Raw genomic sequence first — 23,751 nt, 5'->3', positions numbered from 1 at the left:
GTGTTAAAAGTTATTTCTTAATGTTTTATGCATCCTAGGTAATGCTAAAAAGCTAGAACGACTTGGCCATTCAGACTATCTTAGGATCTCCTGGATTAGTGTACATGCATATGCAGTTTATCAGGTTACAATGACAGGAACTAGGACTCATCCTGTCAACCAGAAGTGCTCTAAAGCTGGGTCCCTTGAACAACTGCTCAGAGTCTGCCAGCTGAATATAGAAAGTATCAGCAGAGCTAAGAGTGAATGCCTTACTAGACTTCTTAATGACAACAGAATTGACACTGCTATCACGCAAGAAACCCATGCAAGCAGACTCACAACTACGAGAAAGAGACTCCATTCCAGGTTTCAATCTTATAGGAGCAACATACTATCAGATGTATGAGGTAGCCACCTATGCCTGAAATTCACTTATGCAGGTCTGTTTCATTTCTGCTAGCAATGTTTCAAATCTATCGTTATTATAGAAGTTAACGACATAAAAATAATTAATGTCTATGAGCTGACCTGATTAAGTTTTGCAAGCCTTAATGCACCCTGCTGTTTATATTGGAGATTTTAACAGATATCATACCCAATGGGGTTATAGAGAAAGTGGTGCAAATGGTGCCAAGCTAGCCGAGTGGGCAGATGCAAACAACATACGGCTGATTTTCGATCCCAAGGATAATTGCACTTTTAACTTGGCTAGATGGAATAGTGGCACCAATCCTGACTTATGTTTTGTTACAACCAATCAAAGGGACCTTCCAGTGCTGACCAGCCATCGTATTTTAGGAAGATTCCCACACAGTCAACACCGCCCTGTCTTTACTGAGATGGACCCTCAATTACTGAAACTACACCAATGCCACGTTGGAATTTTGCGAAGGCAAACCAGAACTTCTCATCAGATCTAGATAAAAAAGGTGCTGGATTCCACCACAACCTTGCAACTACAGATTTGTGAAAATAGTAATTTCTACAGCCAAAAAACACATACCTGGCTGGAGCGAAACCAGCGAAGCACTTTATAATGATTTTCTGAATAGCAGACATGTAGATGTCGCATATGATCTTATTGACAGCTTAAATGAAGCTAAAAAGAGCAAATGGATTGACAACATCGAAAGGCTGAACTTTAAACATTCAAGCAGGAAGGCATGGAGCCTCCTTAAAAACTTGGGTGGTAATTCCCATCGTCCCCAAGTAAAAGCTGCTGTTAGTGCAAACTGTACTGCCAATTGTATAGTGAATCTGCCCAGAGTTAAATCGGAAAAAAACCTACACTAAAATAATTTGGAAGGAACTGACCAGACTTAAATGTTGTTCAGAAGTGACCAATCTATCGAATCCATTCACCAAAGAACTTGCTGCACTCTAGGGAGTGATAATATTTACCCTGAATCTTTAAAAAAAAACTCTGGACCAAATACAATGGTATGACTGACAAAACTCTTGTCTAATATTCCACAGAGTGCAGATTACCAACAGAATTTAAAAAAATCAAAGATAATAGCTATTCTGAAACCTGGAAAGCCCACTGATAAACCTGAAAGCTTTAGCACTACTCAGTGTCTGTCTTAAGCTATTAGAAAGACTTATTTACAATAGAATTATTATTAGTAGTATATTATTGTTGACACTTTCAGGTCTGGGCACAACTGTGAAGATCAAGTTTTTGCCCTAACGATTATAGAAACTGGTTTCAAAAAATGCCTTAAAACTGGTGCAGTCTTTATAAACTTGATGGGCACATATGACACCATATGGAGGAACGGTATGATCTACAAGCTCTTTAAAATACTGAAACATAAAAAAAAAAATGACCCATATGATCAGTGACCCATATGACCATATTCTGTCTAATAGAACAATACAGGTAGTTATACTCGTAGATGATGATATGAGCAAACCAAGAACACTTAACAATGGACTCCAAAAGGGTCAGTTCTGGCCACTCTTCTATTTAATTTGTATATTTCTGACCTTCCAAGGACAACGTCTAGAAAATTTGCATATGCTGACGATCTGTGCATCACATTCCAACACCAGAACTTCTGTACTATAGAGCACATACTAACTAGTGACCTAGAGGAGCTAAAGCACTTCTTTGAGAAGTCTTATTCCAAGCACTACCAAGACTGAAACATGCTGTTTCCATTTGAACAATAGCATTGCACATGACACCTTAAGAATGCCACTAATTGGGAACATATTACAGCACAATTTTAATCCAAAGTATTTGGACATAACCCTGTCCTTTAACAGACCTCTCTCCAATATTGCTGCCAAACTCAGGAGTAGAAATAACATATTACATAAATTTTCCGGAACAACCTGGGGAGAGGGGGCTGGTGCTCCCGCATTAAGGACATCTGCTCTGGGCCCCGTTTACTCAACTGCTCAATACTGCTTAGCTGTCTGGCTGAACAGTGCACACATTAAATTAATTGATACTGTCCTGAATCAGACAATGCATATCATTTCTGGAACAATAAAGACTACTCCATCATATTGTCTACCAGTCCTGAGCCATATATAATTGCTGGCCTGGTTGGCTGAGTGGTTAGTGTATCCACTCTCCACCTAAAAGGCTGTGGGTTCGAATCCCACTGTGGGCATGGATGTTTGTGATTGTCTGTGAAAATAGTAGTGGTAGGCAGTAGATGGCGTTGGTGTAGTTGCAGCTCGTTGTAGTTGGTGGATTGAGTGGTAGAGACAGAGCTGTAGAGTAGGTGCCCTCCCTCGACGAGTCCTTGGACTCCTGGAGGTGTCAAGTAATAATAATAATAACTGCCACAACTATGATGCCAAGACAACCTGATTCGCGAATATAACAAAATATGCCGGAATCCACTGCTTCCTATACACTCTGATATTGACAGCTTCACATCACAGAGGCTTAAGTCAAGACACCTGCCTATTATAACGGCACAACAACTTGTTACTGAAGGCTATGGTGCAACAATAGAATGGCAGACAGAATGGACTGCCCAAGCCCCAGTAATCTGGCAGACTGTCTTTAACCCTAACAGCCCTCCATCAGGATTTGAAAAATATGGACCTTCCTAAATAGGGTTCGCATCAACCATGGTTGGTGCAAAGCTTCCCTGTTTATTTGGGGAATAACACCAAACTCATCTTGTGACTGTGGTGAGGATAACCAAACTATACAACATATCAGGTTGACTGTCCTCACGGAGATAATGAGGGACCTGTAACTGACTTTATAACAGTTTCTACAGATGCTGTTGAACTTAGACGTTCACTTTTAATTTTATGCTTATTTGTATATTTTTATATGTATATATGACTACAGTGTCACTTCACACAATACATCTTTTATGCATCTTATTGTCTTGTACATCTTTTTTTTGTGTGTGTGTGTGTGTGGTGGCATATGCATGCATTCTTCTTTCTTAGGGGGGAAAAAAAAAAAAAAAAAAAAAAGGAAAACTTTGGAGTTATAAGGAGCAATGTCTCGAACTCCCTGCAGGAAAATTTAAGCAGATTTTAGCATGGATAATACTGGGGTTGCAGTTTTAATGTTAATAAGTGCAAAGTTGCCTGTTGAAATGCACTGGTATGGTATAAGGCTGTGCACTTTATTAATGGAAATGTACTTCAGGAGGTGAATGAGATTTGAGATATCAGATGATGATCAGCAGCAGTCTGAAATTCAGAGGATAAATTACAAGTGTTGCAAACACTACACAGAACATTGCTGCTCTGATAAGAAACACACTGACAATGAAGTATTTGTGCTATTGCATAAAGCATGAATCAAATCACACATTGACTATTATGCTTGTTAACCGGGTTTTCACTGCAATGTAGATTCTCTGAACAGTGCCCAGAGATGTAATGCAATATCATCATTCTGGAATGTTGGTTATAGGGAGAGGCTGTGGGAATGCAAATTGCAGAGTTTAGTAGTTAATGTGGAAAATAGGGGATAGATATAGATATATAAATTAGTGAAGGAATTGTACCAGGTGAATAAACAAGGGATTATACATTATAGTGGAAGGTGAGAGAAGAAGAATTTAAGGCCACTAGAAGTTGAATAATTAATGAAAGAGGGGGGGGGGGAAGGTTGAGATATTTTATGGAGAGTGGTGAGCAAGTGGAATGCATTACATGTGTTATGAATGCTAGAAGGATGAATACATTTAAGGTTCAAGTATGACAGATATGTTGCTTTCTGAGAGACTTCCAGAATGAGTCAACAGAATCATCATGGGAAATGAAAATAATATATTATTCTGAATATTACTGATTTAGTTAGGCTGATTAAAAAATACTTCCATTCTACTGAAAAAAATAAAAAATAAAATAAGGCTAGATATGTGCCATCAGTACAACAGTATTCTATTATGAATACTATTGTATTGATAGTATTGTATTATAGTTAATGATCATGAACTGAACTGCATTTAAATTAAAAGCAATTCATAATGGAGAAAAGAAGTTTTGTTGTAATGGTTTAGCAACTTTTTAATCTTAAAATAAATATGAATATAAAAGTAATTATTGCTTCTTTGGTGCATAAAGTGTACTTCAACAAAGTTAAAAAAAATACCTTGTAAGAAAAACGTTCTGGTTGTTTAATAACAGGTTTAAAATTTACAATGATATTTACACTTTTCAGCTTCACTGAATACTACTGTACTATGCTGAAAAAAAAAAAACAAAAAAAAACGACTGAATTCACAAAGATCATTAATTCAAGTTTTCATTTAAGCCCTCTGCTTATTTTAAATAATCTAATACAATCAAATATGCTTCACAGAACTGAAGAAAAAAGAGACAACAGATGATCAAATTCAATAAAATACTATTTTTATGTCCTCATGTTATTCATATTTGCTAACCAATAATATTTGATGATGACTGTAGTAAATTAAAACAATAAATTAACCTACCAGAAACCCATTTAAAAAAAATAATCAGAAAATAGGTACTATATGCAGAATAAATTAAAGATCCCAAGAAATTATATTCTTTGTTTAATCCTTTATCCAGCAAGCGAATAAAAATTTGTGCATGAAGTAACTTCACGACTAGGCTACTTGTATACAAAGGCTAATGACCTCCCATTAATTGCCTTAGTATCTCCATAATGCAACGTACATATCCTTACTGACATGCATAATAATTATTATTATTACATGACACCTCCAAGGATTCCAAAGACTCATCGAGGAAGGGCACCTACTTCCACAACTCTCTGTCTCCACGACAATTACCAACCATACTGAACAACATGCTACCATCATTATCTACACCGATGCCATCTACTGCCCACTGCCACCACTAGTATATTTTTGTTTGTAAACTGCATGTGTTCTCAAGGCCGATTTGTCTGTATGCAGGATGACAAACTGAGTTTCTGGGAAAAAAGACTCTACTACTTCGAATGAGATCAGCTAACTCACCTTCAATTGAAAAAGCCCATATATAGATTCCTCTCGTCATGGCAAGAATTGAACTCAGGCCTTTTCCAATCGAAGGGTACAACATACTGTTGTTCTTCAAATTGCATTACTGATTGTTAACTTCCAGCAATGCTATGCATTATGGGAAAGCTACTACCACAGACTGGTTTCGACCTTTATTGAGGTCTCATCAGTGGGAGCCAGATCCCGAAGTGATACCAAGGTTGAAGTAATGCGGAAGTCATATTTCCATATACAAGTAGTCTAACCAATTATAGTATAACCAAATGAAAAAAAATTTTAAACATCATCTCTAATCCAGAGTATTTTATAATAAGATGTGACATCTTTTGGCTACTTGTATATGGAAATATGATTTCTGCATTACTTCAACCTTAGTATCACTTCTTGGTCTGGTTCCCACTGATCAGACCTCAATACAGATCAAAATCATCTGGGTAGTGGCTTCCCCATAATGCATAGCATTATACATGTCCATAAAGATATATACATTGCATTGTGGGATACTAAGGAAATTAATGTGAAGTCATTAGCCTCTATATACAAGTAGCCCAGTCGTGATGTGACTTCACGTGCAAATTTTTATTTGCTTACACTTGGATAAAGGATTAAACCAAGAATATGATTTCTTGGCATCTTTAATTTATAGTATAATCAAGTGAAAAATCTTTCAAACACGTATGCAGAATAGCATATTTCTATTAGCATACTACATAAATACCACTTAGCAATCAATTAATGCTACTTCAGAAAATCCATTTACCCATGTACTTGACAACTCTTTGCAAAATATTATATTTCTATAACAGTGAGTTACAAAGTATCTGGCCCTTTGGTCGGAGGCAGGAGAATGGGAAGAAAAAGGGACATAGCTTGCATTTGTTCTTTTTTTTTTTATGAGTGGCAGTTTTAATGATAGATAGTTATGAATCATTAATGTCACTCTATTGTTTATAAAGCCTCAATTACAACAATATAACTATTACTGCTTTTAATGTAAAGCCAATATATATTAATATATTAACTGTTATAATCAGAAATATTTATTAGAATGAATTAATAACTGATATTTTGTATTTTGTTTCTTCAAACAAATTTAAAGTAATAACAGACAGCTGCATTAATGACTTGCATGACAGGTTAATGTTTCTAGACCTGGCATGGTATGCTAAAAGATAAATTCTCTCAGGATTCTCTTAAACAAGCAACACTACTGGAAAAAAGTAATTGATTAATTTAGGAACTTCTAATAATTTAAAATGATTATTTCCTAAAGTTCAACAAACTCAGAAATATTTCTGCCTTGTAGTGCTGCAGAGCTTCTCTATTTTCTCTGAATAAGCATTTTAACTTAACAAATCTATCTATGATTTACACAGAAGTTTTTAAGATTCTTAAAACTTCTGTGTAAGATCTTAAAGATCTCTGTATGATGTTAAAGCTTATAGAGAAAGAATCTAATGATTGATATTGTATGCTTCATCAGACCACATTTATTGGGCTGAGTGAAACCAACATAGCATTTATGTTTGGAAAACCATATCTTCCTGGATAATTTTTTTTTCCAAGTAAGAAGGAGATCAAGCATAGTAGAACTTGTTACAAAGCTGATTACTTTCCACCAGATAGAAGCTCCCTCCAGGTGTCAAAAGAAATGGTTTATTTATTGATTACTTATATGATTCATCACAATGAAACCTCTTCAAAATATGCTGAGAAAGCGCTTTTATAGATGAAATGGATATTTTCTTTTCGTAACATGCATCAGGATTCCTAGATTACAAATCCTTAGGCCATCCATGCTACAATAGGTTTATAACATTTTGTAAGAATTTTCTGCTTTCTTATGCGAAAGTCAAAGGGTAAAAGTAAAAATACAGATTAAATACATTGCTAATTAATAATCACATTTCTAAAAACATAAAAGAAAAAAAATGAAATATGAAAAAATTATAAACTAAATAAATGAAAAAAATACAGCTGAATATAGCTATATATTGAATCTGAATATAGCTGGTAATGTTTTAGAATTTCATCAAAAGTAACAGCATGAAGCAGATTTGGATGCACATTTCTTTCATGTTCAAGAAGTATTCCAGCATTGCTGTCAGCTGTGAGAATTTATATATTAATAGCATAAGTATGTTAAAATTCATGCATTCACCACATAATGAAAGAGACTACAAATTGGTCAGGAATGTCTCACAGTTGCACTTTGTTTTAACATTAAAATCATATCAAAATATTAAAAAAAAAAAAAAAGAGTGGAAAATGTATCATGGTATTAAAAGCTTACAAAAATTTAAAAGCATCACAATATTCTGATTTATATATATATAATCTTCTCTCCCAAAGATTACTTTTTTCTTTCTACTGTTAAAGCCTTTGCTATTTAATAAAACTAGCAACATGACTAGCATCACTTAATCGACCAGTACTGCAACATTCATGGTGGGATTGCTGCCATGAAAGATTATGCACTTGATTTCAATTTTTGCTTTTTCTTCTAATTAGAAACTAAACTTGTTAAATAACCCAAGAAACAAAATACAGCAGTCTTTTGGTCTATCTGATAAGTCTGTTGTATGAAATGTAATATATGTTTTTTTCACAATTGATAAGCAGCTGAACTGCTGTAAGCTGATCCTAATATTACCATCTTCTTCAATTGCAATGTAAGTCTAGCTTTCAAAAATACTCAAAATATATTCAAAAATATAAAAGTGTAATTACATCTGTTCAGTTTTTAACAAGATTTATATATTTTTTAAATAGTTTTAAAGACCAGCAATAATACTTTTAGTGAATGACTGCAAATCAATTTAAAATAATTAGATAACTGAAAGGAACGATTAATATTAAGGACAGGTAGATAATTTGTAACTTACTATATGTATCAAGTTGTTTAAATCATGAATAATGAGAATAAATTCTTTTATCTCATTAACAACAAAAAAATATATTTACACAGAAGAAATATTTTACAATAAAGCTGACATTCACATGGGCACAGAGTATATGCAGGGATATAAACATTTTTTCAAAGCAAACAGTTTTAAAATAATTATAATATGTTATTAATACATTCATGTGTTAGTGAGAATAACTTTGCAATATAAGTGTCTCTATATACAGTATATGTTACTCCTTATCTTTATAAAATGGATTTTAAAAATTGATTGTATAAGTTGATCATTTAAATTTGAGGAAATACGAGTGATGTATGAGATATATGCAATGTTAACTAATGAATAGCTAATCATTAGGAATTATGAGCCTGAACTGACAGTAAGTAATTAAACAATAAGTAAGTCTCTTTTTAGATTATAAATAAAAGAAAAAAACATTCTTATTATAAGAAAAAACTTTACATCAGATTTTTTAGAGAAATGTGAATGTACCAAAAATCAACATCAATCTGATTCTGTTAATCTCAATGATTATTAGTATCAGACTGAATGAACTAGAATAAGCAGGAAAGGTGAGCATATAAATAGGGGATATCAGTTCAATGCAACTAAATATATGTAATATATTGAAATTTTAAGATAAATGTAAGATTTTGAAATTTTGGATTCGCACACGGGATGCTTCATACTCACCTGATGGAGTTATATTGGAAGAAGTGGAGAAGCAAGGGATTTTGTGGTGACTGTAGATAGAAATTTGAAGTTCATAGGACATATTGCAAAGGTTGTGAAGACATCTCAGAGAAATGCAGCAATATTGAGGAGGGCATTGTCCACAAGTGGTAAAAGTGTGGTGGTCCTATTGTATAAAGCTTTGATGACACTACATTGGGTTCCTGTGCTCAGATCTGGGTCACCGGGATTTGAAGAGGATGAAGCAACCTTGAAAAGGATGCAGAGATGGATCACAAAAGTTATATCAGGGCTGTACAATGTTGATTATGAGAACAGACTGAGGACATGCAGACTGCAGAGTTTGGTGGACAGAAAACAAAGGAGATGGGGTGTGATTGAGATATTTAAGCTATTGAAGGATTATTATCATACAATACTGAGGAGATTTGTCATATGGTAGAACAAGGGGCTGTTCCTGGAAGTTACAAAAGGATATAAATAAGTTGTTTGCATAGCAAGTGGTAGGAGAATGGAATGCATTGTCTGAGAGGGTAAAAGTGCAAATGGTGGATGAGTTTAAGGAGTGGTATAATAGCATTTAGTTTAAAGAGTGGTATAATAGCATTTTATTGACCTCCCACGATGAGTCTTGTGATTTCATGGAGGTCAAGAAGATAATAATAATTCCAAATTGTGCTTTGAGTAAATAAGCTTTAATGATCGAACTGCAAAAAACAGAGAATTATGTGAGAATTGATGCCCATATGAAATGTTAGTACCTCCAAATTAAAGACATTAAAGCCTATATAACTGATATGTATTTTGTTCATTGTATAATAACTGAACTTACAGAAGACTATTATTGTATAAAAGATAATTTTTATATTTCTGAATTTTGAATCCATTCTAATTCATCTGATAATTGTGACAGCAGATATAAAAATGTCTGGAACATCAAAGTGACTTTCTTCATTATATACAATATTTCAAGATCTTATAAAAACAAGAAGCAAGATAATCTAATAAGGGCTAACAAAACATTCTGAAAAAGAATTCATGACATTTCCACTAAATAAATTCAAAGTTCTTTCATACTAATAGCACTCCTAAAAGGAGAACTAAGCTTTCTGTATTTTGAGCCAATACACACAATGTTATGCAACAAAATGCTTATATAAATTAGCATTAGGTAATTAATACAAGAAAAGGAAATTTTCAAATTAATTGAAATTACATAACGATTGACAGTTCTATCAGTCAGCATTTCTTGTACTATGGAGAAAAAAAAAATGTATGAAATTTATTTTAGGAACACACTACCTAATATGCAAGATGGTTTGATGGAAACTTGAGCAAGAACTTATTGGAAGACTACCTGATTCTCTTAGCTAAAAAGTAAAATATTGTGGAGAGAATGTGCATGTGTCATGAAAATTACACAATGTTAGCTGTAAAACATTTTGATAACATTTCTCTCTCTCTCTCTTAAAGAAAGTTATTTTTTGTAATTTATAAACAAATTGCAACATCAAATAATGAAAATAAGATGAATAATATATGCATGTACACACACAGACAGACAGAGCTGTAGAGAAGGGAAAACTAAAGTTTTATCTTCCCCTAATAGTGACTACATGTTTATAATATAAAAATAAATGTCATGGCACATGTTATAAACATAACATACCCCAAATGAAATCAACATTTTGAAGTACTCAATTTTTAATATCTTACTGCATAAACAAAATGAAGTAAACATTTTATTATATTAGTGAAAATAAATACATTACTGAAATTGTGTGATACTACACCATGATCTGAATTACTTTCAAACTTTGAAAAAATGTGTGTGTGAGAGAGAGAGAGAGAGAGAAATGAAGAGCTTGTAAATTGTAATAATGAATATTGATTACAGTTACTCAACAGACTGATTTCTTGTAATGATCAATACATATTATTCGTTGCTATACAAAGTATATAAAATCTGTGAACATGTTACCTTACAAATTTGCATTTTAAATACCTCTTTAATTAATTTAATTACCTCTGTGGAATGTAATGCTGCTTTTATGCAGAAAGTGAAAACTTCTAGGCATTTTACAGGTTCACCTGACATACAATGAAGGGATAATAAATTTCTTTTAGAATTAAGTGCAGAGCCTCCCCAAAATACAGATTACATGGATTATAACTGTACAGACCATAGCCATCTTATCTTGAAATATATAACAATTATGGAATATATTTTAGGGTTCCTAAACATTATTTAAAACATTTATTTGTAAATCAGAAAATCACAGATTTATTACATTTCTTCCTCTTAATCCTAAGTTAACAGCTGCAGTTCTATTCAATAAACCTGTTCAAAATATATAACAAATATTTACTTTCATTTATTATGTCATTTCAACATGACATAATGGTGGAGGGAGTTATATTACATACATGAATATACATGTATATAAGTATGCACTACATTAGTGCACATTAGCTAATGTGCATACAGATGCTGCAGGCATACACCTGATACTGAACAGTTTCTTCTTATGGATTTTTCTAGTTTTTATACTATTCATAATATTCATTCATCAAAAAGTGATAAATGAAAATTGCTTTTTTTCTCTCTGCTGCCTGATAATTACTACTTCTATAAGAAGACTGAGATTCTAATGCATTTGAAGGTGAAGCTCGTAGCAATATACTCCCAAAGATGGTTGCTAAAATATATATATAAAAAAAACCCTTTGAAATAAATGTAAATATGCAAGTATGCAAATAAAACTCCATTTCATAAAGAAAAGTAATTCAGAAATAAATAATAGAAAAAAAAAAAAAGCACACTCTTTTAAGTGTAGCACTGTAAACAATAAAACAACTATCGTTAATTTGCAATTTTTGTATTATAAATTATTTCACTGTTGGTAATATGACTAACTTTCATACCACAGTCTTCATTAGCACAGACCTTACAAACATAGCCATTAAGTCAATGGCCAAGAGCAACATGTGCTGATACTCTTGACATTTCTCGAGCCATTGATAGTGTTTGGAATTTAGGTATCTAAAGTAAAGCCTTGGTAAACTATTGTGCTTTAGTCTCCTTTCACCAGTTGTACTAAGTACAGCTGGTGAAAGTCATTCACTGCATGTCATGTGGAATCTCTTTGAGCTTCTTCATCAATGCAGCCTCAGAGCTCTGTTCTACCATATACACAATCTGATCAAAAGTATCCAGACACCCCTCTGTAATCCATAAACTTACGTCTAGATATCACTATGACCTCACTTATCGGTAAAAAAGGAGGTAAGGAGCTGTGTGTTGTTCAGTGATCTGAAGTACAAGCAGAATGGGTAGGTCAAGGGAGCTCAGTGACTTTGAAAGTGGACTAGTTATTGGTTGCCACATCGGTAAGAAATCTGTCAGAGACATTTCAACCCTCCTCAAGTTGCACAAGTCAACAGTTGGTAATGTGATTGTGAAGTGGAAACGTGAAGGCACAACCACAACAAAACTATGCTCGGGTAGGCCATGTTTAATGACAGACACGGACAGTCGAACATTGAAGAAGATGGTTCGTGGAAATTGCCAGATATCGAGTAAAACAATCACAGGGAGTTCAGCAGTGCTACTAACTGTTCAGGCAGCATCATGACTGTGTGTCGAGAGTTAAGAGGAATGGGATTCCATGGTTGAGCAGCTGCCCACAAACCAAACATTTCTCCTGTGAATGCTAAGTGCCGCCTGCAGTAGTGTAAAGAGCAACGCCACTGGACAGTGGACAACTGGAAATGTGTGATTCTGAAGTTAATGTTGTATTCCAGAGCTTTCAAGGAAGATTAGTAGAAAGCTTATTCTATTGTAAAGTAGTATATGGGGAATAAGTAGATTTTCTAGTGCAAGTGTGTCTGCAATTGTGATGTGCTGAAGTTAAAGATTAAGTTAATTTAAGGAAGATTACTTTTGAAATGTGTAGCTCCAGTGTGATAATTATCTAAAGTTTTCAGTGTGGCTTAGTGAATAATATGTGCAAAGATTTATTCCGGTAAGAACAGTTGTACTTTATAGCATTTTAGAGTGAAGTTATAAGAAATTATCTCCTTCTGTTAAATCCTAACATTAACTGTGGTGTTTATGCAGAAATTAGCCGAAGCTAGAAGATTAATAGTCTTCCCCCCCCCCCCCCTTAAGGTGATAGCTATCTCTTGACTGAGCTATGTGATTTCTGACTAGGGGATAGATAAAAAATACTATTGTAAAAATATTTGCTGTGAATTTCAGTGGTAAAGAACTTTAGAACTATCTTTGCCTATTAAGGAGAAATTAGATTTTGAAGCTGTCTTTAATACCAAAAGTTAAGTGAATGTTATGTGTAGTTGAACTGAGTTAATTTTGCATTATCTTGTATCCAAAGTATGCTTATGTATATATTATATAACCTTGCATTAAATGTTTTGTTTTATTGATTTCAATTTGTTGTTAGCCTGATTCTTTTCCACTGCACTGTTCATAAAATTATTGGACCTAGCAGGAACCTTAAATGTTAATGTAAGATTCAACCTATATGTAAACATTAGACTGCTAAAGTTAATTAATATTTGATTACACTATTTTGCATAGACTAATCTGAATATAGGGAGGTGCAGTATAATAGAAATTTCCCTACATTTGGATTAGTTATCAACATACAATTAATTAACCTTAATAAGAACAACGTTAAAGCAAGATGGCGGATCAAAAGACAGGAAGGACGATCCAACACTGTTATCACATTTGGAGTGGGGGCCCCTAAGAGCTCTCTCAAAATGCTTGACTCAATAGGAAGGGGAGCAATTAGATTGCTTAATAACCCATCTCTTACCAACTCACTCCTCCCACTTTCGCTCAGGTGTTTGGTTTCTTCGTTTCTGCATTATGTGTATTCTATAAATATTTTCATGGTAAATGCTCATCTGAAATAGCATCAATAATTCCCCCACTCAGTATTAAGTCCATTGAAACACATGCAGTGGCCACCCATCATTCCTTCATAGAACAAGTTTCTTTTCCTCCTCCTTCATTCCTGCTACTGCTGTACTGTGGAACAGTCTTCCTCTTGATGTGTTTCCCAAGGAATATATCAAGGGAAAGGAGTAAAAAAGTTTCTCCCTTCCCTATCCACTACCCATACATGGTACTAATGTAGTATAGGTTGATTTACTAACCACTTGTCAATATATATTGCCGGCCTGGTTGGCCGAGTGGTTAGCATATCTGCTCTCCAGCCAAAAGGCTGCGGGTTTGAATCCCGCCATGGACTTGGATGTTTGTGATTGTCTGTGAAAATACTAGTGGTAGTGATGGGTGGTAGATGACGTTGGTGTAGTTTGTGGATGGTGGAGATAGAGAGTTGTTGAGTAGATGCCCTCCCTCAATGAGTCTTTGGACTCTGCAGGTGTCAATTAATAATAATAATAATAATAAATATATATATATATAAACAATGGTATACTGAAAGGACTGCAATGATGCTGTATAATTATTGCAATCAGGTGGGATCTGATTGGAGATAGTAATGTCAGGAAACAGTATCACAGCCAACACAGATCTCTGAATATAAAATATCAGTATAGATAGGCAAGAGATCAGAGTTGATGGCTCTCTGCACATTATCTATCTACTCCATCATCTATCTACTGCAGGTAGATAGATGATGTCTGGAACTGAAAAAAAGAGATCTTGCAGGATGGAGTGGAAATCTACCATGGAGAGATGCTGTTTGGTTTGGTTTGGTGTAGGCAATATTGTCAACATTGATTTCAATGGCTTCCAAAGCCTCTTCAAAATGCATACCAGAAGGGCATATGATAGTTGGATGTGTGTGTGATATTGAGTTTCCCAATGCAGAGAAAAGAGACTGGTCCATGTAGGATGTGGAAAAGACTTTATCTTTAGGGCATAATTAAGAGACAGCTGTTTTTGTGTAGGTGATAGAGTTGGTTCATTTGCTTCACCATAAAGACTTTGAGTGGATGACATGTGGAAGGCACCAGTTGCTATCCATAAACCTTGATGATGCATGGGATCCAACCATCGCATGTTATTCTGCCTTGCAGAACCATAGATTTGAAACCCATAATCCAGCTCTAAATGTATAAGTGCACGATAAAGACAAAACAATGAAGATCGATCTACACTTCATCAGTAGAGGATAGAGTGCAAAGAAGATTCAATGCTCTCTTGCACTTTTCTTTTAGTTGATGAATGTGTGAAGGAATGCAAGCTTTCTGTCAAGTCCCAAGAACTTGGCTTTTGTTGCTACTGGAATAGCAGTTCATCCCATTCTTAATTCAGGATCTGGGTGAAGAGTATGTTTTCGACAGAAATCAACACTGATTTTTTTTTCTGCTGAAAACCTGAACCATTACTAAGAATCCATAGTTAAACATGATCAACTGCTTGCTAAAGTTGTTTTTAAATTACCCTCATGTTACGAAATTGACAATAAATTGTGAATTCAAGATACCAAGAAATTATATACTTGGTTTAATCCTTTATCCAAGTGTAAGCAAACAAAGTTTGTGCCTCATATATAGATTCAACAACTATCTCTAATCCAGAGTATTTTAATAATAAGGTGTGACACCTTTTGGCTACTCGCTCACCATATATGAAAATATGACTTCGGCATTACTTCAACCTTAGTATCACCTATGGGTCTGGCTCCCACTGACAAGATCTCAATAAAGGTCGAAACTGGTCTGGGTAGTGACCCTTCCCATAATGCATAGCATTATACATACCCATAAAGGTATGCATTTTGCATTATGGGATACTAAGGCAAGCGATGTGAAGTCATCAGCTCTATATACGAGTTGTCCCAGTCCTGATTATATTTCAGGTGCAAACATTGTTAGCCTACACTTGGATAGAGGATTAAACCAAGTATGTAATTTCTTGGTATCTTTAATTTATAGTATAACCAAGTTGAAAAGCTTTTAACAATAAATTGTGAAGTCATCAACATATAGAGCACTGTCTACAGTGGGAGAAAGCTGTTCATTAATTGAGTTCACTTTGATATTGAAGAGGGTCACGTTTAAGATAGAGCCCCCAGGGAACACCCTATTCTTAATGATACAGCTGAAATAGCACACTTACCACTATGATTTGGAAAGCGCATCCAGACAGAAAGTTTTTAATAAATACAGTTAGGTGTCCTGTGAGAACTAGATTATAGAGGTCATTTACCATATCTCGGCTGCGTCATCGTAAGCTTTTTCCATGCTAAAGAAAACTGAAACCACATGTTCTTGCTTCAGGAATGCATCTCTTATACAAGTTTCTAAATGGACCAAATAGTCTAAAGTTGAACGATGTCTATGAAAGCCACATTGTGTACTGGAGAGAAGATCGTTGTTTTCTAAATACCAGAAAAGTCTAACACTAACCATTTCCTCTAATATCTTACAAAGACTACTGGTCTGAGCAATAAGTCAATAATTATTTGCTTGTGTTGGAGGTGTTATAATCCAGAAACTATTCCTCTGCAAGTATTCTATTGTATATTAAGGGAAGGAGATACAAAGAAGATGATGGTAGATGTTTTATCATTTCAGTATGGATGTCATCAGACCCTACTGCACTGGGCTGAGCAGTAAACAAGATATTTTTAGTTCCTCCTTGACAAATGGCTGATTTTATGGGTCAAGTACATTGATAGAAAAATTTAGCTGCTGTTTCTCTTTCAATATTAAAAATTCAGGAGGATTGAAGCTGTTGCCGAGATACTGGCAAAATTTTCTCCCAAGGTGTCTGCAATAGCTTTGAGATCAGCAACAACATTCATTATGGTCTAAGGTAGGCAAATGGTGTGTTCTGTATCTACCTTTCAAATTCTGGATTTGATCCCATACAATTTTTGCACAAGTCATTTGATTAATTGTGATGTAAACTGGATCTAAGATTGTTTTTGACTCTGCCATCTCACATGACATGATTTTGCCTGAGCACGCTTAAAAGCTATTAAGTTTGATGTGGTGGGATATCTACATAATACACCCTATGCCTTGTGTTGATCTTATTTGGCTGTAAGCAGTGGTGAGCTATAAGGGGCTCACGTGAGCCCCTTGTACTTCTTGTTTATTTTTTCAAAAAAAAACAAACAAAAAAAAACATAATTTTTTGAAATATATTAGGCGACAAACTTATACAGTAGCCTAACAAAAATTAGTCTATTCGGCAGTGTATAGATTATTTGGAATTGTTGTTTTAACTCCTCTATAATGAATGCGCCCAAGTTTGAAAATAAAATAAGCGCATCTTTACCCTTCTGGTAGTCAATCGTATGGTAAAACCATTGATTATCACCTGAAGTATAAAAACAAAAGAGAAATATAATGTATTTCACTATTATTGTGTTCAGATAATATTTATTTATTATTTATAGATTGCTTGTCATAAAAACTTCTATCGCAAACAAAACAAATTTATTTTGTTTATAAAAAATGTAGACTATTGTATATGTGTGATTATAAAAGATTTTATTTTTATTATATTTTGATAGTTAAAAAATGTTTTTCTTATGTAAGATAAATTAACACAGATGAGTGTGTGAAAATATTTCATGTTTAGATCATGAAATATTTGTTTAAAAATGATAACCTTTACAGGTTGATTGTCCCCTCATACTTTTTGATTGGCATTTGTGCACAAGTTGTATTAATAAAAGCTTTTGTGTGAAATATGGCTTTTTTTTGCTCAACAATGCGAGCCCTTTGTTAAAATTTCCATAGCTCACCACTGGCTGCCAGGCATGCTGGGTTCCACCAAGGCTCTGGAGAGAGTGGACATCGAGATGATGTTTTTGGAAGTGAGGCTGCTGCCACCTGGACAATTGCAGTCTGTTACATATTTAACTGTTTCAATGATAGGTGTTTGACTGACTATCATTATTAGACACAATGGTAAAAAGTATTCCAATCAGCCTGGCCCACTGTCCATATGGGCATCCATGTAGAAAATGGTACATGGTTCCTATGAAAGACATTGTGCCAAGAACAGCAAGGTTATAGGTTTCACAACTTCTCGTGTCTATATGTGGTTGATAAAAAACAAAAAAAAATTAACAACAATGGATTTATAAAGGGACATACATTTTATGTTGGTATTAAGCTCAACTGGTGGTAAAATCTATGCAGAGGTTTTTTTTGTTGTTGTTTTGTAAATGGAATTTTGCTTTGTTGATTTTTTTTGGGGGGGATATTTTTTTTAACCATAGTAACAGTATATTTATGCAGTCATAGGTTATAGGAATACTGAGAAAATTTATAGAGTGAAATGCTACCAACATATTTAGTCCTGTGTTCTATATATTGGCTAGTATGTAGAAACCACTATACTGCTGTATCCTTGAATAGATGTGGTGCTGGCACTGTACTTGAGAATGATTATGGTGTGGAGGGCATGAATTACTAAGACCATCATCCACTCTGCATGCAAGAAGGGGAAGGGTAGAAAACCAACCACTAGAGGTTCAGTTGGCACACCTCCCAACTAAGGAAAATATGCTTTTAAGGTGACAATATTTATTATTGTCTCTTTCAAGAGTCCCATTTGTGGAAGCAGGCCATATCATGAGTAGTTGACTTGGCTGGGAAGAGCTATATACACGGTGTTTCAAAAGGGTATATACAACTTTGCAGGAGAACAAAGAACAACTCAGAAGATGTACAAAAGCTGAGGGAGTGTCACAATGTAATGAAACACATTAGCTTTTGGTCACGTAAATTTATTATCAAATGACAACACTAGATGGCGTGATACGTCACACCATTTGAAAATGGTGACTTTCAATGGTGTAGAGCAAGCATGTGTACTTTGCCTTGAAAAAACAAAGTCTACAATACAGGTTCAGAGGAATTTCCACATGCAATATGGCAAAGAACCTCCTAATAGGTGCACGATCTACACGTGACACAAAAATTATGTGGAAACAGGCTGTTCTGTGCATCATCCAAGGTCAACGGAAAGGCTGCATACTGCCAATGCTGTTGTGGAAGCAGTTCAGGAAAGTTTCCAGAGAAGCAGTGGAAAGTCAACCAGATGGGCATCTCATCAAATTAGAATTCCACATGTGACTGTGTGGCATGTTTTACAACAGTGTCTACATTTAGGACCTACAAAGTTACCCTTGTACAACAATTGAAGAATGACAATAAGAAGATATGCCAGGATTTCTGTATGGAAATGATCAGTATGATAGAACAAAATGAGGATTTTTTTGGACACGACTGTTTTCAGTGATGAGTATCTTTTCATATAAGTGGACAAGTAAACACAACTGCAGATTTAGAGAAGCAAAAATCCACATGGCTTTGTAGAACATGTTCATGGACTTCGCATTTTTTGCACCATAAGCAAGAAGATAGAGTATGGACCTTTTTTTTTTTTATCAGAGTCTGTCTACCCATACTGGAAGTGTATCTGGACATGCTACTTGGGTATCTAATACCACAATTAGATGGCGATGACCATGACAGACGTTTATATTTCCAGCAAGATGGATTGGTAGAGGAGTGCCTGTAACGTGGCGACTGCATTTCCCTGACCTTACGCTGTTAGATTTTTTCTTGTGGGGCTTTATGAAAGATCTAGTGCTTGTTTCAAAACTACCAGCCAATTTGGATGAGCTGCATTCCACAATTACTGCTACCGTTGCTGAAGTTACACCCAGGGGCGAATTCTCCATGCTTGCTGCGCAAGCTCATTAATTGAGAAAGAAGTAATATTTATTTGTTAATAAATGCATGCATTTATAAGCATTCCATTTAAGGCTTTTATTTTTGTAGGCAGAAGACATCTTAAGCTTGCGCAGCAATAATTGAGCTTTACGTTGTGTATCGAAGGCCGATGCTTGCTCGTCTAGTCAAAGCTACCTTGGCTTGCTCGGTTGTAGGAGCTTCTAGGTCCTCGCTACAGCACTGTGATTTCATGCACGTGCATAGCCATTTTCGCTCCCTTCACGTCGTCTTAAACACAGGCCATATGCAAAGTTTGGTGTTTGGGAAAATTTTGGGAAAATTAAGTTACAACCAACATTTTATGACGATGTTATTGACCAGTTCATAAAGAAGAACCGTAGGGTAGAATTTGTATTCAAGTAGCTAAATTGAAAAAGATAGAATATCATTTGTAAAATAAATGTTGTATTTGTATGATTAAATGTACATACATTTCTAAATATATAATTTTAAATCATCAGTAATTCGTTATTCCGCTATCAGAAATTCTTGAAATTCGTGCTTGCTCTTGTTATCATTCAGGGAGTAAGTGGTAACAAGAGCAAGTGTGAATTTCAAGACCAGCATTCGCCCCTGGTTACACCAGATATGCTCTGCCAAGTGTGGCAGGAAATTGATTACAGATGGGATGTCTGCAGAATTACTGGAGGGAGTTCAAAAAATAAAATAAAATAAAAAAATAAGCTAACACCTTTTTCTTCCCATATGTGATAGTGGAGGGAGTTCATCTATTGTTATTTAATGATGAATTGCTTAGTAGCATACTCAGTATTCAGAATATATCCCCTTCATTCACTTCTAACATTTCATCAGTCATTATTATTCTAGGAATAAATCCTGTAGTACCAGGATGAAACATGCTAATAAAGTAATCATTAAATAGCTCAGCTATGTCATGTGCTTTGGTCATCTGATTCTGATCTCCATCCACTATCATTTTTTTCTCCTACTTGCCACATAGTGAAAAAAACTTGAGACTCTCCTTGGATTGTAGTTCCAGTCTCCTCTAATATTCAAAATTTTCTCTCCTTACAATACTAGTCACTTTCCTAGCCTGAGCCTTTCATGCAACTGTTCTCCATCTCTCTCTCTTTATATGCCTTCCATAACCCCTTTTTACCCAGAATATCTTCTTCACTCAAGATATACAATCTGGGGGGGGGGGAAGTATGTCATTTCAGTCACAATCAGATCTTCTAATGCTATGACTAAATCCAAAACTCTTGATCCTTGTGTTCTCTCCACCACCACATGCTGCCTAAGACAGTTATCCCTCAAGAAATTCAAAAATTCAGTTCCCTTATTATTGCATGCTGTCTCCTCTGCCCAGTTTATATCACTATAGTTGATGTCCACCCTAATGATCTAAAATCTAAATGATCACAATGATTTTATATGTAAAAAATATTCCAAAGAAGTGCACTTTTTTTTTGCAACTGGCAGAAAAGTATAATAACAGTAATGTTTTTTCAATCAGAATTATATAGTCTTTACATTAGAATTATAAAGAATTTCAGCCAAAAACCAAAGACACCTCAGAAGTGCAGTGATAATAGTTCATCAACATGCATCTTTGGTGATACATCCATCATGAAACATAATTTTTAAAATTTACATTAAAATTAATTTACACATATGAATAAATTTAATGAACATTTAATTCCTTTGTTTTTTTAACTGTTTTTAAACTTAAAGGTATGTGAAACTTTGTGAAGGAAAGAGAGAAGGAATAAAACTTCAAAAAAAAAAAAAAAAACAATTGTGATATCATTTTAAGAATAACTCTACTCTCAAATGACAGAAAAAGTTAAAAGTTATCAAAGTCTGAAATGTGGAAAAGTAGTTAGAGTACAAGATATATGGCTGGAAGGCAGAATTCAACATGACTGGAGTACAGCTCTCATAGTACACATCCATATTAGAAATAAAACCAAATTTGAGAATTACAGTTATTTCCTGACTGACTGTTCCAGGAATGACTTATACAAGCATACTTAAGGAGAGACTAAGAAAAAATTGTGAAAGTGAAACTCAGAGAAGAACAAGCTGGGTTCAGGCCAAAAGAGATAGTCAGGATCAGAGTTTCACTTTAAGACAAACAGTTGAGAAATCAATGGAATATCAGAATTAGATATAGTAACTGGCATCGAAACGCATTGCCAATTTAGCCTTATGGGTACTAAACGCGCGATCGTTATGGGTGACATTAATTTTCTAAGCATTGATTGGGTAGAAGAGAAATTCATTGAATTTCTCTTCTACCCAATTGTTGCAAGACAACTTTTTCAAGCAGTATGAAAGAAGGAACTCAATATCAAAGAGTGTTGGATTTGTTCATAGCATCAGAAGGGGAATTTCTGTTAAAAATATGACTATTTTACCACCAGTTGGTGACAGCGATCATGCTGTGCTTTCTTGGGAAGTATCTAATTGTATTCATGTTCCCATCATAACAAGTTACATGCTGAACTACAAAGCTAGAAATTATGATCAGTTTAGTAGAATACTATATTTGGTCCCATGTTATCAGTTACTGAAAGGGAAAAATGTCTAATGCATGGGAATCATTGAAAAAAGTGCTTAAATGAGGTATCTGAATGTATCCCTAGTGTTCAAAAAAGAAATAGGTTGGGAGTGGGAGTGAAGTGGATGTGCAACTTAATTAAGCAAGAGATCCACAAGAAGATGATGATGGGGAAAAAATATCATGAGAATAAAAGTGAGAGGAGTTATGAAATGTATAAAACTCATTCCAGAAAAGTAATGAGTATTGTGTGGAAAGCTAAATCGGAGTATGAAAAGAAATTGGCCACGCATGGTAAAGGCAATTCAAAAGAATTTTAATGTTATGCTGCAAGCAAAAGAAAGAATGAATGCAGAAGAATAACTTGATTGAATGCAGATGGTACTCAAGTGTCCAAAGCTAATGAGATTGTTCATTTAATGAGTGCTCACTTTGTTAAGATATATCAACCATATGTATGTAACATGGTGTGCACAAAAATTAGGTTGAAGAGCTGTTGCATAACCTGGATAAGAATTTATCTATAGGGACAGATGGAATATCAGCACTTTGCTGATATTCCATCTGTTGTTCAATCATAAGTTGAATTGGCAAGGCCTTTCACATGTTTGTATAACTTGAGTCTCAACTCAGAAATGATACCACAGAAATAGAAGGAATGTATGATAATTCCATTGTACAAGGGTGGTGCAAAAACGGATTTGTCTAACTACTGACTTATAAGTATCTTTGGTGAAGTAATAGTGAAGATTATAGAGAAGTTGGTAAGAACTCGCATACAGAAATGGGCAGGCAAACAAGCTATACTCTGCAAGGAGCAGCACGGGTTTACTAAAGGAAGGTCATGTTTTAGCAATTTACTCATATTTTATAACAACATTATGGCTGAGTTTAATAAAGGGAATGGATATACTATGATAATATTGGATTTTTCTAAGGCATTTGATAGGATACCACATGAAAGGCTGTTGCATAAACTGAAGAATATGGGATTGAAATATAAACTCTTGACTTGGATCAGTGGATGGTTGACAGACAGATATCAAAAAGTGGTATACAGTGGATACAAATCTGCCAGATTTAAAGTGACCAGTGGTGTACCTCAGGGTTCAGTCCTTGGCCAATTGTTGTTCAAGCTATACATTAATGACATTAGGTAGGGTCGAACAGGAGATGTGCAACTGTTTGCCGATGACATGAAGATAGGCAGGGCAATTGAGGATGCTACTGACATTCAGCACTTATAAAATAACACTGGCCAACAAAAAAAAATTTTTTTTCTGCTGATTATGATCTGACACTTGGTTTTTACTAATTTGGGTGAGCTGATTTCAAATATCAAACCCATTTTTCCTCTATGGCATTTTCTTTTTGCTAATTTGTAAGTTTTTGATAGTTTTAAGGAGGATGTACTATTTAG

The 23,751-nt window shown here is 34.7% G+C and overlaps 1 protein-coding gene across 1 annotated transcript in view; it reads right to left on the bottom strand.

Moving 5' to 3' along the window:
• Positions 1-4,574: 4,574 nt before the first annotated feature.
• The window catches only part of Ocrl (Oculocerebrorenal syndrome of Lowe), a 537,079-nt gene continuing 517,902 nt past the window's right edge, over positions 4,575-23,751 (bottom strand). The window contains exon 26 of the mRNA XM_090396332.1: positions 4,575-11,745. Within this exon, the coding sequence (XP_090252458.1) occupies positions 11,597-11,745 (149 nt within the window). The 3' untranslated portion in view covers positions 4,575-11,596. The remainder of the gene's footprint in view (positions 11,746-23,751) is intronic.

Source organism: Typopeltis vanoorti, chromosome 8 (assembly GCF_054136105.1).
Source record: "Typopeltis vanoorti isolate ZY-2024b chromosome 8, IOZ_Tvanoo_1.0, whole genome shotgun sequence".
Lineage (NCBI taxonomy): Eukaryota > Metazoa > Arthropoda > Arachnida > Uropygi > Thelyphonidae > Typopeltis > Typopeltis vanoorti.
This window is presented reverse-complemented; position numbering and strand designations above follow the sequence as displayed.